Raw genomic sequence first — 16,211 nt, 5'->3', positions numbered from 1 at the left:
CTCCTGGGTTCCACTTGAACCAAAATGGGGTTAGCCAAGCAGTCGTAACAATGCTGTCGATGGGGGGGGGGGGAAAGTACCCCAGCTGTGGAGGGCCTCCCCTTCAGTTTCATTCTCCCTGTCCACTATTTACTTTTGGACTATGTAATGTAGTTAAAGGAATAATATACTAAACCACACAGATGCATCTCAGAGACCAGTAAGACATTGCCCACTGTAGTTCTGTGGTACTCCACATAGTTTACACTCTGCAGTTCAATACAGTCATGCTCCATCATGCACCTACACATAGGCTATTTCTGCTCTATATGATAAAAAATAGTAGAAGCAAACAACTAGTATAAATTGTGAGTGATCTTTCCTAACTTTACTTCAGCCAGAGAGAATACACTAAGGAGTGTAGCAGCCTTTCACACCAAAGCAGGACCCCCTCTCTACTTCGCCATTCTATAAATGGCAAGGTTGTTTTAAACTAATTTGACTGAAGCAGCCTATTTCTCTGAATTTGAATGGGCTTTATTCATTACGCAGCATGGATTCTGATAATCTCAGTTGTCATTGAAAAAACCAACCAGCACAAGTTTTCTTTCTCATGGAAAACCAAAGGTTGAAAGAGGAGGAGTATTCATCAAGGACTCAGCAATTGAGGTGTGATCTGGGTGGGATAATTTCAAGGGGGAAGCAGGACCAAAGCTTTCTTAATCTCCTTTTATCTCTGCAAAAAAAACCCACAAAAACCAGTGGAAGAAATACTGGATCATGCAAATAGATCTGTGCTACTGATTCTCTTCCATGCCACTTTCCTATGGGGAATTACTTAATCTTCATATTGCTTGGTCAAGAGGACTGCAGAAACTGTTTCTAATTTCAATTCTAGTTAAGAAAAAAATATGCTATTTGAAATAACTACAAACCCAACCATTCCTAGTTTACCAGTTTTCAAAACTGCACACTGCATAGAGCTGTTGTTTCCACTACCTGTGCTAGTGTACTGCCTTGTTTTCAAGTTCAAGAAAGAAAAAGAGGAGGAAAAAAGAACCAATGCTCAAATCTTCAGGTTATCTTTACAATTATGCTTTTTAATGCATAGGAGAGAACTTTGTTTTAAACTAAACAGCATTAACAATGTCTGTAGAAAGTTGAGTTGTCAAGGGCTAGGTTCAAATTTGTAACTTTTGTCCTTGGGATAAACACCAATGAATGAACCCCAAACGGAAGTCACTGTGGAATATTCAAACATGAAACAATGCTTATTAGCAGAACACAATCTGAGTCTGGCCTGTAACCCACAACCCCTTTTTGTAAAGGATAAATAAAAAGTGGTGCCAGGAATGCAGACAGCCAGGCAAGATCCTGTCTAGATGCAGACGGAGGCACTTTCATGCCATTCTTCCCCTTCTATTAGTGCCAAAGAAGGCTAGAAAGCCACCATAACACTGCAGCAGTAAATCTGGGTGAAGAATATCGGAAACAACAGCCAGAGCAAGCCCAGGGATGTGAGAACAAGCCAGAACACATACTTTTAAAATGGGAAGAACAGATTGAAATGGAGCTGACCCAGGGTAAATGCAAACACAAGCCTCGGGGTGAGTGAATGGAAAGGATGCGCTACGTTTCCTGTTGGATGTTGCCCAAGAGGGACTCTCTGGGTCTGAGACAACACGTTGGTGCAAGTGACGTTCTATAGGAACACACCTGTTCCTCCAGATTCGGGCTACGTTTCTTTTACTGAAAGGAAACCTCAAAGCTTTGTTGGCAGCTGAAAGACCCCAGTATAAGCCTGTTTGGGAAATACCCTGGGGAAAGATAAGATGCACTCCAGCATGCTCGCATATTCCTGACGTGCTGCATCTAATGGAAGTTTCTGTTCTAAGAGGAATTATCAGGCTCTAAAGGCATGCCCCTTAAAGTCCTGCCCCTCCCACACCTAGAGAGTCTCAAAAGGCACCAAGGGACAGTTGGTGGCTTAGACGCTGGATACGTATGGCCCTAGGTGTGGGGGAAAGGAAGAGTCTTTTGATGATTCAGAGAGCTTCACATGTTGGTGCTCATCCGGGACTGGCTGTTTGCTGGAGTGAGTTCACCTTGGCTTCCTTCTCTTGGAGGAGACTATGAGAGAGAATGAGAGAGAAACCACAGGCCCAGTGAGCAATGTGCTGGAAAGATACCCTCTCTCCCCAAACCACAAGTGTGCATGATGGCAGACAAGGAAAATTCCAGAGTGGGGTCAAATGAACAGCAGCTATGTTCCCTCAATTCATCAGAATGATCAGAGATAGGATTATTACTCATCTTCAGTTATTCCAATGAGGTGTCCTTTGGGGGAACACTTTACAGCCTCACCAGTGAACTGTAGGAACTGGTGGTTAAATATGGCATTCTTGGGAAAGAACAAGAACTAAGCAACCCAGGCCTTGCACATCTCACACTCTGGTTGGTTCCACGATAAACTGCTGTCAAACTGAATGATATTTGGCACTTCATTACTATGTTCTACTGTGAAGACAAGCAAGATACATGTGCCTATTCTTGCAGGAGTCTGTACTTACCTTTTGAACCTGCCAACAACACTCTGCACTTTAACTATGCTCATCTTGCCCTTAAAGCAGAGATGGGGAACCTGTGGCCTCCATCATCCCTGACCACTGGCTATGCTTGCTGGGGCTGATGGGAGTTGGAGTCAAAGCAACATCTGGAGGCTCCCCACCCCTGCCTTGGGTTCCCACAGATCCCACATCCCTGCCTTAAACATTGCAGCTGCTTCAGGAACTGCCGATGTTATAATGAAGCAACCAAGTGCTTTATCAAAAGAAATGATGAAGGGCTGCATCTAAGGCTCTGTATGCTTCATTCCGCTGGTGCAATGGAATTTCCGTTTCCTCTCCTCCCCCTTGCGTATCCTTAATTTTTTCTTCAACGGGTTGCCCAAGAACTGATCTTGAGGGCATGCGGGGGGGGGGGAGGCGACAGGAGAGGAAGTTCTGTTGCAAGCACAGACATTTGTTGCACCAGCAGAGTTGCAGTGTTGGATATCACCTCCAGTGTTTACCTAACCTTGTTGTAGCTTGCAAATAACTACATATGTAAGCTCTTGACTTATATGAACAAACCATCCTCCCTCAGTGTCCAGTACTTATAGATGTAGCAAGCCCCTGCCCTCAATTTAGAGCTGCTTTGCTGACCTTCACATGGATCTGGTTACGCAGGACAGCTGCTCGTAGGATCATAGCTTTGGCGCGACGCTGGAACTCCTTCCCCATCAGCAAGGACTTTTCAAAGGTAGTGCTACGCTGGTCAACATCCCGTGCATATAAAATCTACAAAAACAGTAAAAACGTTACTGTAGATATCAACCTAGAAACTTTTGAGGGGCTCACAACATCATTTAGCACCTAATGCTCACAACAGGGGCTCACAGCCACACAAGTAAAAGCAACAGCACACAATTTGCTGGAAGACAAGACACCATGGAGGACCTTTGTGGAACAGAACTTGACTTTGAAACTCCGAAGTTTAAAATGAAGGCTCAGAAGGCAATGGAGAACTCAGGCAGGGGTTCTGGTGACCAGGAGGTATAGCTTGTGCATCCCATTGCTCACAAACTACAACCAAAAGTTCATCAGTACAAAGCTAGCCTCTCTTCCACCATTCCAGGACTTGCCAAAATATTCTGAAAACCTTTGTGTAGCAAGTGGGTTTTTAAGCAGGATATTGAGTCTAAGCTTTGTCTGGCAGCCAATCTAGGCATTGTTTTTAATATGGCACTGGCTTATTTTTATACTGGTTTACAGCACTGCAGCAAAAGGAATGTGGACGCATTCAGTGCTTTATCGCTAGCAAGTGATTAGCTTTCAGCGGTAGTCAGAGAGGTTCGTGTGGGTGTGACTGGTACTCACTTTGCTGTGAGAGTCTATTCTGGCATTAATCAGTCCCTCTAGGATCAGCTGAGTGAGCTCATCCTCCAAAGCCGCCACCGTAGTGTTGAAGGCAGTGGCCATCTTACGCATGTCTGCTGACACATAGGGGCTGAAATACTGGAAATGAGAGAGAAGCATAGTCAAAGAGAAAAAGGGTCATTAATGGTCCTCTATGCTACACTCAGTGAGGAACAGAAGGAGAGAACGCTATCAACTAGAACAAAAGAGAGCAATTATTAGGATGGCAATTACCTGGATGAGGGCGCGATTTCGAATCTGTGTATAAAGTGTTCTCACATGAGGTGCCAGGTACATATCCAATAGCAGATTATCCTGGGCAGAATTAAATATATCAGGAATAATTTCCACAGAAACCTGTCCCCAGTCCTTCATCCCATACCCCTGACACAACAAGAGACATGTATTTGTGGCATCAGCAGAATACTACTATTACTGGAAAACAATCATCGGAGCTAACTATTAAAGGTTACAAAGGCATTGCAAGACTGACCTCATTTCCTAATGGCTCTGTAGTAGCTATAGCAATATTTCTTCTCCAACAGAAGGTACAGAACATTTGCATTGGCTCTGCTATTAACCTAGAGAAAGCTTACTCAAACTGATACTAAGAAGGGAGAAGGGAATTCTGCCCCCTCTCATTTGACCATTTCTGAACAAGCAACAGCCTTACTGAAACAGCAAAAGAGAGTAGGGAGACAATAGGAAGGCAACGGATAGACCTATTTTGGATGATTACATTCACTATCTATCAGGACAGTGTAATTTCATACCAGCAATTGAGGTTACATACACAAGCAGGGCTTTTCCCTCCAGAAGCATTTGTCCCTTTCTTCTCCCTTCTGCACTTAGATACTGAAAAGGTGTCTCTATATACATACAACCTTTACACACATTGCTTTAAATATCCTTCTTTGCATATTTTTCTTCCAGTCTGAGCTTAGCAGATACTAGTAGTTTGCAATAAGGCTGCTACTTGAAGGGGCAAACACATTGGCTTGGTTCAGATGTAACGGCAAACTATGGGACCAAGCCTGGCATGAGCTTTGGGTTCATGAGCTCCTCCTTCCCCTTGCCATTACATCAACTCTGGCACACTATTGTTTGCACTGACCCTGAAAACCAGGATTTGTTTGCAGGACAAGCACAAAGCACAGTGTGCTAGCATGGATGTAATATCAAGCCACAGTTTGCCACAAACCAGGAAGGACTCATTAAGCCGACCACACAGAGGTCGGAGGAAGTGCGTGAGCCCAATGCTTATCCATGTTGCACCAAATCATGCTTTACCATCTCTCTTTCAGTCCCTTCCTCACTTAGCCCCTCACTTCCTCACTTGGTGCTTACACACCAAGAGTAAGTTTACCTGACAGGAAAGGGCCATCAATACAAATGTTGGTGCTGCAGCCTCTTCTCAAAAATGGACAGAGAGCGCTCAGGTCTCTAAGACCTACCTTCATCTCATCCAGCATCTTGAGACACGAGGCATATTTGGATTCATAGAACTTGAAGATGATGTCACGCACCTGGGGTTCCAGCTCTAAGAAGAGTTTGAAGGAGCTGCAGATACAGCAGGAGTCAGAGCCGAACGTTACCCACTTCCCACACCCCTTTCAAAACAGGCTTAGAATCACAAGAATGCCAGTGGGTTAGAGTGCCTGCTTTTGTGGTGATTGTGCAAAAAGGTTCAAATAGAAAGAGCCAGTAGACCAAACCATGTAGTCTGGGGCTGGTGGGAATTGTAGTTCAAAACTTCCCTCCAGGTTGCAGAAGGCTGCAAAACAGTCTTCTACATCTTGGAAACAAGCTCCCTAGTTATGGGAAGGCATGTCAGGTCAGAACTCAGGCTTACATAGGTCCAGAAAGTTCTACAATTCTTTCTGATTTTTTTTTTAATGGAAAGCAGTCACAGGACTGATTTCAGGAGGAGAGGATTAGAGGGAACAAGAAGCTGCCTAATCTCTTCCCACTATCTGTTTGCCCAAAGTTCCACACCCAAAGAAAACTAAATACAATTGCATACATCCTTCATTTTAGCTTGCAAGAACGTTACTGTCCTTTTCTTGTTCACTCTCACAGTATCACAGTGTAGACATGCCACTGTTCTCTGTTCTCAAACAGGGAAATAATGATATCTAGATACAGTGATGTAAGAACATATGAGCACTGTTGGACCAAATCAAAGGTCCATCTAGTACAGCATCCTGTTGCCAAGAGCAGCCAACTAGATGCCTATGCGAAGCCCATAAGCAGGGTTTGGAGGCAATTGTTACCGGCAGGACTACCCCCTTGCCAGTATATGCATAGGGTCGAGGGTTCTTGCTTTCTCCCTTCTCCTGTTCTACACAGAGGCCTTGTATGTCGAGTGTTAGGTCACCTATAAGCTCACAGGTTATCAACTGCAGTCATCTAGTGTAGGCGGAAAATAGAATAAAGGAGAACCGACTCAAGAATTCTTGAGTCTTGGGAGGTACCAGAAATGTTCTATTTGAGAGTCACACTTCAGACAGCAGAATAGACTTTATAAGTCTTGCTTGAACAAGAATTCTTGAGTGGAGTCTCTTCTATTCTCCGCCTACACTAGACGTTGCTGTTGATAACCTGTGAGCTTAGGTGACCTAATGTTCAACATACAAGGACTCTGTGTAGGTCCAAGGGAAGGGAGAAAACTAGAACACTCAACCCTGTGCATACACTGGCAAGGGGGTAGTCTTGCCAGTAACAAGCCCTCTCCTGTTGCTGCTTCCTAGCAACTGGTAGTCAAGAATCCTACCCAAGCTAAGAGCCAAATCTAGGCCCTCCAGGGAGCCACCTGAGTGAATTGCTTACAAAAGACTAAGAGCAACTCAAACTACAGAAGGCAAAGAGAGCTCCAGTTCAGTTGGCTTATTGAGTGCTCAAGGCCGTACAGCACACTCACCTGCTGGAGATGACATTACGCTGCAGTTCCTGACGGTCAAAGGTAGCTAGTGCACATAGGCCACCGTATACAGCCACATTGCTAGGAGACAGCAGCTAGTAAAAGAGAGAAGAGGTAGCCTCTGAAGAATAGAGCTTCAAGCATAGCTACAGTTGTAGACAGCTAGGTAGTCTGAGCCCTGCTCCATTCTATACCCAGAGAAAAGCTGTTCTTCAAGACACCCAGAAAAAAATAAGGGAGAGGCCCAACTTGGAACAGGCCACAGCTGAGATCATATCTAATCTCTCTCACACCAACGCATGCTCACGTTTCTACCTCATCCTTACCTCAGGAAAGTCACAGTGATCAAATGAGGCCAACAGGAAGCACTTTGCTGCTTGCTTGTATTTCCGGGCAGCAAGTTCAGCCAAGCCTAGGAACCAGACATGTGTTAGGAGACACATGATGGTCACACAGAAACTGACTGGAGGAACTCCATAACTATCCACAGTTCTAGGGAAAGGGGGAACGAAAACGCAAAAGCTGCACCTGGGTCTTTGCCCTGCACAATTGTGAGGCAGAAAAGGCAGAAAAGAACATTTATTATGCCTGCATACTGTGCTATTGGGACACAGCAAGTCTGATTAGCACCAGGGGCGAATACTCTATCCATGAATCGTGCAATTGACTCACTCACCTGCAGCACACTTCAATTTGGTGAGGATTGCTTGTGTCTGGCTGTCACGTTCTCCTCTTTGCTATAGGGGGAAGAGGCAGAGAATCAGCAAATGAGTAGCAGCTTTTGAGTTAATTCCTTCCATTAAACCTGTCTGGGAAAGTACTTCTGCTCTGCAATGTCCTTGGCCCCCAGCATGGCCCAAGTAGCTCATCTGAAAAGGCAGATGGATTCACCCAGGGTTCAACAGGGAACATGGGCACAATACATCACCAAGCGGGATGAAAAGGAAACTGAGTCTCTGCTCCATTTAACAAGGGCCCCATCACTACCTCAAAATCCAATATTAATTCTTGGGAACTCTGTTGCACACTATGGAACTTGTGAAGAAACAGAATAATCAGATTAAACACTGGCTTTTGTTTTATATTTTAAATAGTTTTACTTACCTTTATTGTAATTCTGAGGATTACAGTGTTTGCTATTTATGATTTGTAATCTTCTCTTTTACAAAATTAATAAAAATTAACTTTAATAAAAAATCCAATATTTGTTAGTTTGCCCTCACAATTCTCCTTCAAAACAAAGTAGAGTAAATCTATTAACTTTGGTGGCCCTGCAGTAGCTCTAGCATTTGACAAGGAAATTTTGAAATCTCTGGACATACCTCCAGGACACCAGACAACATACTGAGAGCTAGCACAGTATAGCAGTTAAGAGTATCAGATTAGAAGTGGGTAAACCTGGGTTAAAAATTCCCATTCAGCTATCAATCTTGCTGGGCAGCCCTGGACCCATCACTATTTCTCAGCCTCACAGGGCTGTTGTGAGGGTAAAATGAGGGGGAACCCACTACACTGACTTGAGCATACTGGAAGAATGGCAAGATACAAACTGTAATAAATAAAATAAAAATACAAGGCACAGGACTGGGCTTGTGGCAATAAGCACATTGTAAAAAACTTTCTACCTCTGCAATTTCTGGTGTGGACTCAGCCTTGCTCACATAGCTCAGGACATGGGACCAATTCTGGAGGTAAACACTGACCTGCAAGAAAAAAACAGCACTGTAATGGAAGCTAGGTAAAAGGTAAAGGTACCACACCTGAGTCTTCTGTGTCTCTAACAGGCATAGCTGTGAAGAAGGAAACCTATTTCTGTTAATGGATCATCAGACTGAATGTTCTGGATGGTGGGGGAGAGAAAGTAAGATTTCATTGATAATGTGCTGCGGAAGGAGTGTATCTTGAACACAGACAAAATTCCACTAGTGTGTTCCCCTTGAAAAGGACCACTTATATATATTGCACTTTACCTTGATAACATTGAGGCACATGTTGATAACATGTTTTGCACTGGTGCAGTAATCGCGGGCTCGTGAGTAACATTTGAGGGCATTGCTGAGGTCCCCACAGTCAAGGTAGTGATCTCCCAAGTCATCATGGCCTCTCCTAGAAAGAAGGGATAATGACAGCTGCAAAATGAATAAGGATGCAAAAAAACACAACCACCACCACCAAAATAAACCATAACCAAAAACAAAGCCAGAACTTAGCCCTGAACCAACAAGTCCAGCTGCTGGATAACATGCTCTGGTGAAAGGATGTGCTTATCCAGGGTTTACAGAAGCTCAGAACAGAGATATTTCTGGCAAAGTGCAGAATATCAGGCATAAGGACCCAATGACCATTTGTAGGGACTCAACAATCCCTTTCACCACAGAAAGTAATTTCTGAAACTTTCCTCAAAACTCTCAAAGCTCTCCCTCCATTGTTCCCAAATAGCTACATTGTTTCTTCCAAACATTTATTTCATTCCAAAATATTCAGAAGCCCATCACAACACTAAAGTAATGCAGCTTCCTAGAAATGATAAAAGTGGAACAATTTTATAGAACTTTCTTAAATGGCACAATATGTTTGTGTTGGGTGGGAGGGGTGGGTGGAAAGCCATTCAGACACATATTTTGACATCCACAAAGTGGATTCTGGAATGGTTCTGTGGGCCTTTTCTCTGAATTGGTCATCTGTGCAACATGAGCTAAAGCTGGAATCCTAGACAAGTCTATTTCATGGAATTATCTACAAGCAAATTGGGAGACTGATGTAGTCCAACAAAATTGTTTTTCAAAGTGTGTACAAATCCACAAAATAATTTCAGGAGGCATCCCTTGAATTCTTATCCTCAGAATTCTTTGTTGCTGAATATGGGCATCTTTGTTATAGATGATCTTGCACATCACCTGATGCTTTCCTTGATTGAGTTCCCTTTATAGTTCTTTAGATCTGTGTCCAGTTTTTCCAGTTTAAGAAGAGCTTTTTTGCGTGTAGCCTCAACCCATGCCGTGTCTAGAGGAGGGGGCTCTATCCCTCCATCGGGGACAGCATCAGGTGTGTTCTGTAACTCTCTAAAAAGAAAGCAGTAGATAGTTAAGTGTGCCTGGGCAAAACATAATCAATTGTTATCAATGGCAATAATGATATACTAAAAGTAATAAGTTGTAAGAATGGGGAAGGTTCATAACTGCTAGCAAACTGTCTAATCCAGCTGGTTTCTTAAAGTCTTGCATTCAACAAAAACTCTTGATTAAGGAAAGTACAAACAATTGTTTGCTTTGTGCTACTCTAGAAACAATTTTCTCACTGAATAAACAGTGGAGGTCCAAACAGATTTATAATGCAATAGTTTAATGACCAAATACACTGGAGGCTTAGTATAGAAAGGGGGGACATATGGAACCTCAAATATGATAAAATGAGGTACAGAGGGTCACAGAGATACAACGGAAGACACTGTCATAAAAGTCAGATCTGTTCACATATAGTAAACCCACTTGGGAAGATGCAAGGGGGAACAGGGCCTGGCTTGCTTCCTAACTAGTTTCAGCTAAGGAACAGCAGTATGTATGTGACTTAATGTCAATATTCCAAGAAGATAGTCAGGAGGAACAGAAACTGACTAGAGTGTCATAACTACACTAAGATCACTTTGGGCTGAGCTGCTCCTCCCTCCATGTAGTTTGTTCACAGACATTCTCAGCTATTGGCAACTCAGTTTAACAAGCATCAGAAAAAAAACACAGAAGACAAACAGAAACCTTGCTTGCTTTGGATGGGATGTATGTACTACCTCGCAAGATGCTAAAGAAGGTCAAACACTGAAATTATAGGCAAGTACAGTACAAGAGAACTGTGATTTATGCAGGGTCACTTGGCCAGTATGGAGATTCTCACTAACCAGAGGTTTCCTTTCAGTGTTAGCCATCCCAAAGAAGCCCTCTGAGCTCCTTTCTCTATCTTACCTGGTGGCTTCAGTCAATTTCCGGTGAATTTCTTCATAAACATCAACATTAAATGTTCTTTGGACAAAGGAGAGGGCCATTTTGAGTGCTTCCACTCGCAGCTGCGGACAGTGGTCAGCAATGAACTGCAGCCGCTCGATCCTCATCAGGCCGCTGTAACTTGCTGCATACTGCTCCAGATCCTGTGGGCCCAGGCAAGAAAAGAAAATTATAATTTGTGGTAGAGAACAGTACCCCAAATATTAAGCTGACTCCCCCTGCAGTTAGTCAAATAACAATGGAAGAATCATACAACTCCCAGACGGATTGTCCATCTGCTGTTTTTCTAGCTCCTGGAGCAGGTAGGAACCATTCCAGAAGGGGTAGCAGATGCTGTTCCTTTATGGTAAGGCTGGGGAGCCTTTCCCTGCTAGATGTTGTTGGACTCCAACACCCATCAGCTCCAGGCAGCATCCTCACTGTTCAGACAATTGGAGTCCAGCAACATCTGGAGGGTCACAGGTTCCTTTCCCCTGCTTTATGATTATGGTTTAAGTTTTGTATTCATCTCATCTTTGTTGTTTTCTCTAATCTGCAGGGCAAGCATCTGTGCACAGCTCTTTCTCTCTTTGCAAAATTAATATATTGGTTAATATCCCACTACATAAAAAAAGAGCAGTAGCTACAATCAAGATTAATTTAGCACAGAGTTATGTTTAGGTTCAAAGCAGCAGATACAGAATACAGCTCCTCAGCGCTGGGAATTAATGTATTTCATAGCCTTGGAACAGATGGATAAAAAGGTAAAATTTTACTGTAGTGAAATCCTCGAAGAAAGAGATTCGATCACCAAGAAATCAAAAATACAGGTGCCAAGGGGATGTGCTAACTCATTTCTGAAGAGGAGGCACTGCTCATAAAGCTCATGGTAATTGGTCAGCTCACCAGGATACTGCAATTTTTTAACTTTGTACAACCTGCATATGCCCCATTCTCTGGCAATAAAAACATTTTTCCAACATCCCATGGATCCCCCCCTAATACTCTACCTAAACTCATGACAAATGTTTTTGCAGCTCAGAAAGAAAATGCAGAAATCTGGTAAGAAAAATATAATACACAATATGAAGGTATAGTCAACAAAAGAGTCAAATAAAATATTACGTATGTACAACATAGGCTTAGATATATGAAGACGCCAAATCTAATTTTTTTAGCAGTTAATTCTAACAGCCTAAGCTTTGGGTTCTCATTGTTGCCCTCCAGCACATACCAGGGTCGGATTCTCCACCACATAGTTGATATCAGGTGCATTTTGTTGATCTTCTTGTGGGTCTACATCAATCTGCATGGGCTCTACCGCACCCTGCAACCACAATGTGTATATGTGAAACAGAAGCTAGGAAAGAGATCCTCATACATCAGCAGATAGCTAGAAACCCAAACATTGCTGTTTCATATCTATTGCTAGCAGTTCCATTTCCTTGAACTTATTATCTAGACTTGCCAGGAATTCTGTTCCCACTTTGCATCATTCTGTAGATTTCCCTGCTCTAGGTGGCTTTTGAAGAAGGAAAGCACAGGGGTTTTTACGATTTTCTGAAAAGCAGCCATCACAGAAGCAAAAGGTACAGCCAAAGACAGGCTTAGTGGCACCTTACCAATAACAGCCAGATATTTATATTTCTATAAAGTCATGGCATAATATGTGTTTGTTTGCAAGAATCAAGGGTAGCTGGAACAGTTTTTTCTTTTGGATAGAAGTGAACTTAATTTGGGAAAACAAAAAAGGGGTATCCTCTTGCTTCACAGTTCATTCACTCAAACATCTTCATTTAGTGATATAGCCCACCCCATCCTGAAGGCTCACACCAGCTATCAATACACTATAATACAGCCTTACATTCCATTAAAATTCAGTAAATTCAATTAAACAGCTGGAAACAATATTAAAATCCCTAACCACTACCCTAACTTGAGCATAATGTTGGCTCTCAAAAACCAGCCCAAGAAGAAAATATACTTTGGCTTGTTGAATGGGGTGTTCCATAATTCTGCAGAACAATCAAGAAAACCACTATTATGCATGCTTGTGCTTTACAATCATGGGATTATATTCAAGTAAGACTTACTCAGGAAAGGCCTATTAAAATTGATGAACCTAGAATAGTCACGTATTTTAACTTCAGTGGGGTTTACTCTGAGTAGGATTAGCAATGAACAACACCCATAGTGCATGAAAGTAACTGTTAACAGAGAGCTCTTGATCAGACTTAAATAGCCCTAGGGGCACAGACAGTTTTTTTATATATTTGGCACCAAGCTGTTTGTGAAGATTTTTGAGTCAAAACCAATTACATGTGTAATGTCACCACTGACATGGTTGAAGAATACAAGTAAATATCTTAAGATACCATGTACAGGTGAACTTTGATGCAATGGCACAAGAAAATACATGCTTATGCTGCAACAGGTTTGTCATCTTGTTCAGGGCTAGACTTAGGGGCAGGTGACCCAGGGGAACAAGGAGAGGAGTGCCCACCATGGACTGTTTATTGAACTATTCACTCAGTAACTGAAACTAATAGCACTAAGTTCAGTAAATACAGATTTACAGATCATGAAGTGGGCTAAAATGCAGAAAGAAATAAGGTATTTGAATGCTGAACAAGTGAACAAAAATACTCCCTGCCTGGGGTGCCATTCGGTCTAGAGCTGGCCCTGAACCTAATTAGAACAGGTCACATCCCTGTCTAATATTTGGTGAAACCATCTAAAACAAGTCTACTTAGATCAGGCCAAAGGCCCATCTGTTCCAGCATGCTGTTTTCTACAGCAGCCAGTTAGATGCCTCTAGAAAGCCTACAAGCAGGGCATGAACCTCCCCCACTGTTGCTCCCATGATCTATGCTCCAGGGAAGTGTGGAATTCCTTGGAAGCTTATCAAGAGTTCCCCAATGAGAAGGTAAGTATTAGACATCAAGTTTCTTTGAAAGGCAGCCCACCCAATAATCCCGCACAATGTGGAGAGGAGCACTGGGTATGTCCTAGTTCAGAGGCTCCTGAAGTGTGGTCTACAGACCACAAGTGGCCCATGATTTTTGTTCAGGTGGCCTGCTGTGGCAACTTTAGAATTCAACACAGTGCATCACAGGCAGCGAAATCATGAAGTGATCCACCAAGGCTCTCAGCAATTTTCAAGTGGCCCTAAGAAACAGAAATTTGTGAACCAGTGTCCTAGTTTGCACTCTTAGCTCATGCAGGACAGCAGTGAAACCCAACAGGCCTGGCCAATGCCCTCATTGCACAAAGAGGCAAACTGCACATTGTAGACAGCATGTCATGAAGTCCTGACATATTTTTCTTAATGAAAAGAAACCTTAGGAGGCTGCAATTTTAAGGAGGGATGCTTAACCAAGTAACTTCTGGGTTTTGCCCAAAATTATTTTCCCCTTCCAGCTGCTTTTCTTCCTGCAGGGTTCCAGATGCATAACTCTCTCTTTGTAGATACATATCTGGAAGCCTGCAAGGGGGAAGCTCTCCCTCTCCCCCCCCGCCTCTCTCTGTGTGTATGCATAAAAATAAGGTTGGAGGACCCTCCAGACCAGATTGGGGGGCACAAGGGGAGGAGAGGTAATGGAACTCTTGTTGCACCACTGGAACCACACGTGCAGTGCATTGGATACAACTCCTAGACATGCATGTGGATGAAATAATGCTGCTGGATTTCTCAATCTCAACATACCTTTTTATCTTATAGTTTCAGATGGAACTAAAAATGAAGGAAACTACCTGCTAAAATTTACAGATACCAGAGGTCATCTGATTCAGGCTTTCAGACTGTGAGTAAAATGCTTGAATTTTCCCTAGGTTCAGAGCTCTCTCCATAACCTCCAGATCCTTAATATTCTTTCCACTGACCCCATGCCAAACAACTGATCATCAGGGTTTGCAAACCCCTATGTGCAGCACTCTGCAAGCCCCAATGCTGCCAATCCTGCAACCCCCCCTTTTGGCCCAACCATGTCTTTACCTACCCCATATCTGACATCATATATGATAGCAGGTGGGTATGGCTTGGCCAAATGGGGAGGCCTGACAGGCCAGAGGTTCCTCACCAATGTTTTAACTGGAGACAGCAGGAACTGAACCCAGGACTTTCTGCATAGAAAACATATACTCTACTATTAAGGCCTTTAGAATGGCCTTTCTAGACACAGAATTTGGGGAAATGTTAAAATGGAATGTTAGATCTCTTAGCAGTAGTGCACAAAACTGACATTAAAACCTATACAAAAGGCCATCTGCTCCAAGCTTGGTTGTTTCGGTCTTCATTAGAGGCCTGGTGGCCCTAACTTCTGAAGTGAGGTAGGTGGCTTCTTTTCAGGAATAGGGTCTTCTCAGTGGTGGCACACCATGACTTATACAGCACCTACTTTGCTGCCCTTTAGATGCCAAATGAAAGCTTTTTGATTTTCCTGGCTTGTCACTGACATGGTGCTACTGTTTTAATCTGATGATGGCTTTGATTTATTATGTTATTGTTTTAAGTATATTGTAAACTGTCTTGTGAATTACAATACATATTTCAAATAAATAATCTTCAACTGCTGTGAAAGATTATAGCCTGTCCCCCTCATCTCTCTCCCGGGTCTGCCATTCTGCTATCTGTTCTTAGACAACAGGCCAAGTATTTTAACTAGGTGGTCAACCACACAATGCAAAATCCCTTGTTATTTGAAAGAGATGTATCCATTTCAGGAAAAAAAGACTGTTTTAAACAATATGGCTTAGTGCTAGTAAAACTCAAGTCATTCTCACTCAGACATCCTTGAGTGCTTTCTCCTCTGAGATACCTCATAGAGCAGGGTGCAGGCTGATAAGCAGGCACTCAGGCTGAAGTCTCCAGCTGTACCTGGAAGGAAGAGGTCTGACCTACTGCTGCGGGGGGTGTTGTATAGATCTGTCACTGACGAGGAAGCTGAGCTCGGAACTGAACTATCCCTCATCCTGTCCTGACTCTCTGTACCCCCTCGCCCTGACACAGAGCTCGCCGGCTGCTAAAGGAAAGAAAGGTAGTTAATGCCTCTGCAGTCATAGACATCTCTTACTCACTTTAGGCTAGAATAATATGCTCTGGCTTTCACCATAGGCCTTTGTTAATTTCAAATAAGTGCAATACTGTACCAAATGCCGCTTAATCCATAGTAGCATATATAGCAAGGCTGGAGAACATTTTCAGTTTGAGGGCTGTATTCTCTTTTGGCCAACCTTCTTGGGGCCTCCTGCCAGTGGTGGGTGGGACCCGAGGCAAAAGCAGCAGAGTAATGAATGTACATTTTATCTTGTATAATTGGCTAGTTCCTACACACACCCCTCTCTATCCTCCATTCAGACAAGCAAGAGGCATTATCAGAGTTC

General features: G+C 43.1%; 1 protein-coding gene across 4 annotated transcripts in view; it reads right to left on the bottom strand.

The window, feature by feature from the left end:
• Window positions 1-1,058: 1,058 nt before the first annotated feature.
• Window positions 1,059-16,211, bottom strand: part of GPS1 (G protein pathway suppressor 1) — a 17,396-nt gene continuing 2,243 nt past the window's right edge. For 3 of the 4 annotated variants that reach the window (XM_061615957.1, XM_061615958.1, XM_061615959.1), the window contains 13 exons: window positions 12,064-12,156; window positions 10,812-10,993; window positions 9,753-9,917; window positions 8,826-8,961; window positions 8,481-8,558; window positions 7,532-7,592; window positions 7,182-7,267; window positions 6,856-6,950; window positions 5,390-5,495; window positions 4,170-4,250; window positions 3,897-4,034; window positions 3,183-3,317; window positions 1,059-2,109 (listed from right to left, as the gene is read on the bottom strand). In XM_061615957.1, coding sequence (XP_061471941.1) covers window positions 2,035-2,109; window positions 3,183-3,317; window positions 3,897-4,034; window positions 4,170-4,250; window positions 5,390-5,495; window positions 6,856-6,950; window positions 7,182-7,267; window positions 7,532-7,592; window positions 8,481-8,558; window positions 8,826-8,961; window positions 9,753-9,917; window positions 10,812-10,993; window positions 12,064-12,156 — 1,431 coding nt within the window. In that variant the 3' untranslated portion in view covers window positions 1,059-2,034. Of the gene's footprint in view, window positions 2,110-3,182; window positions 3,318-3,896; window positions 4,035-4,169; window positions 4,251-5,389; window positions 5,496-6,855; window positions 6,951-7,181; window positions 7,268-7,531; window positions 7,593-8,480; window positions 8,559-8,825; window positions 8,962-9,752; window positions 9,918-10,811; window positions 10,994-12,063; window positions 12,157-15,646; window positions 15,851-16,211 lie in introns of all 4 variants that reach the window. The other variant, XM_061615956.1, reaches the window with a different exon arrangement.

This window comes from Rhineura floridana, chromosome 3 (genome assembly GCF_030035675.1).
Source record: "Rhineura floridana isolate rRhiFlo1 chromosome 3, rRhiFlo1.hap2, whole genome shotgun sequence".
Lineage (NCBI taxonomy): Eukaryota > Metazoa > Chordata > Lepidosauria > Squamata > Rhineuridae > Rhineura > Rhineura floridana.
The sequence above is the reverse complement of the archived record's forward strand: the minus strand, read 5'-3'. Positions and strand labels throughout refer to the sequence as shown.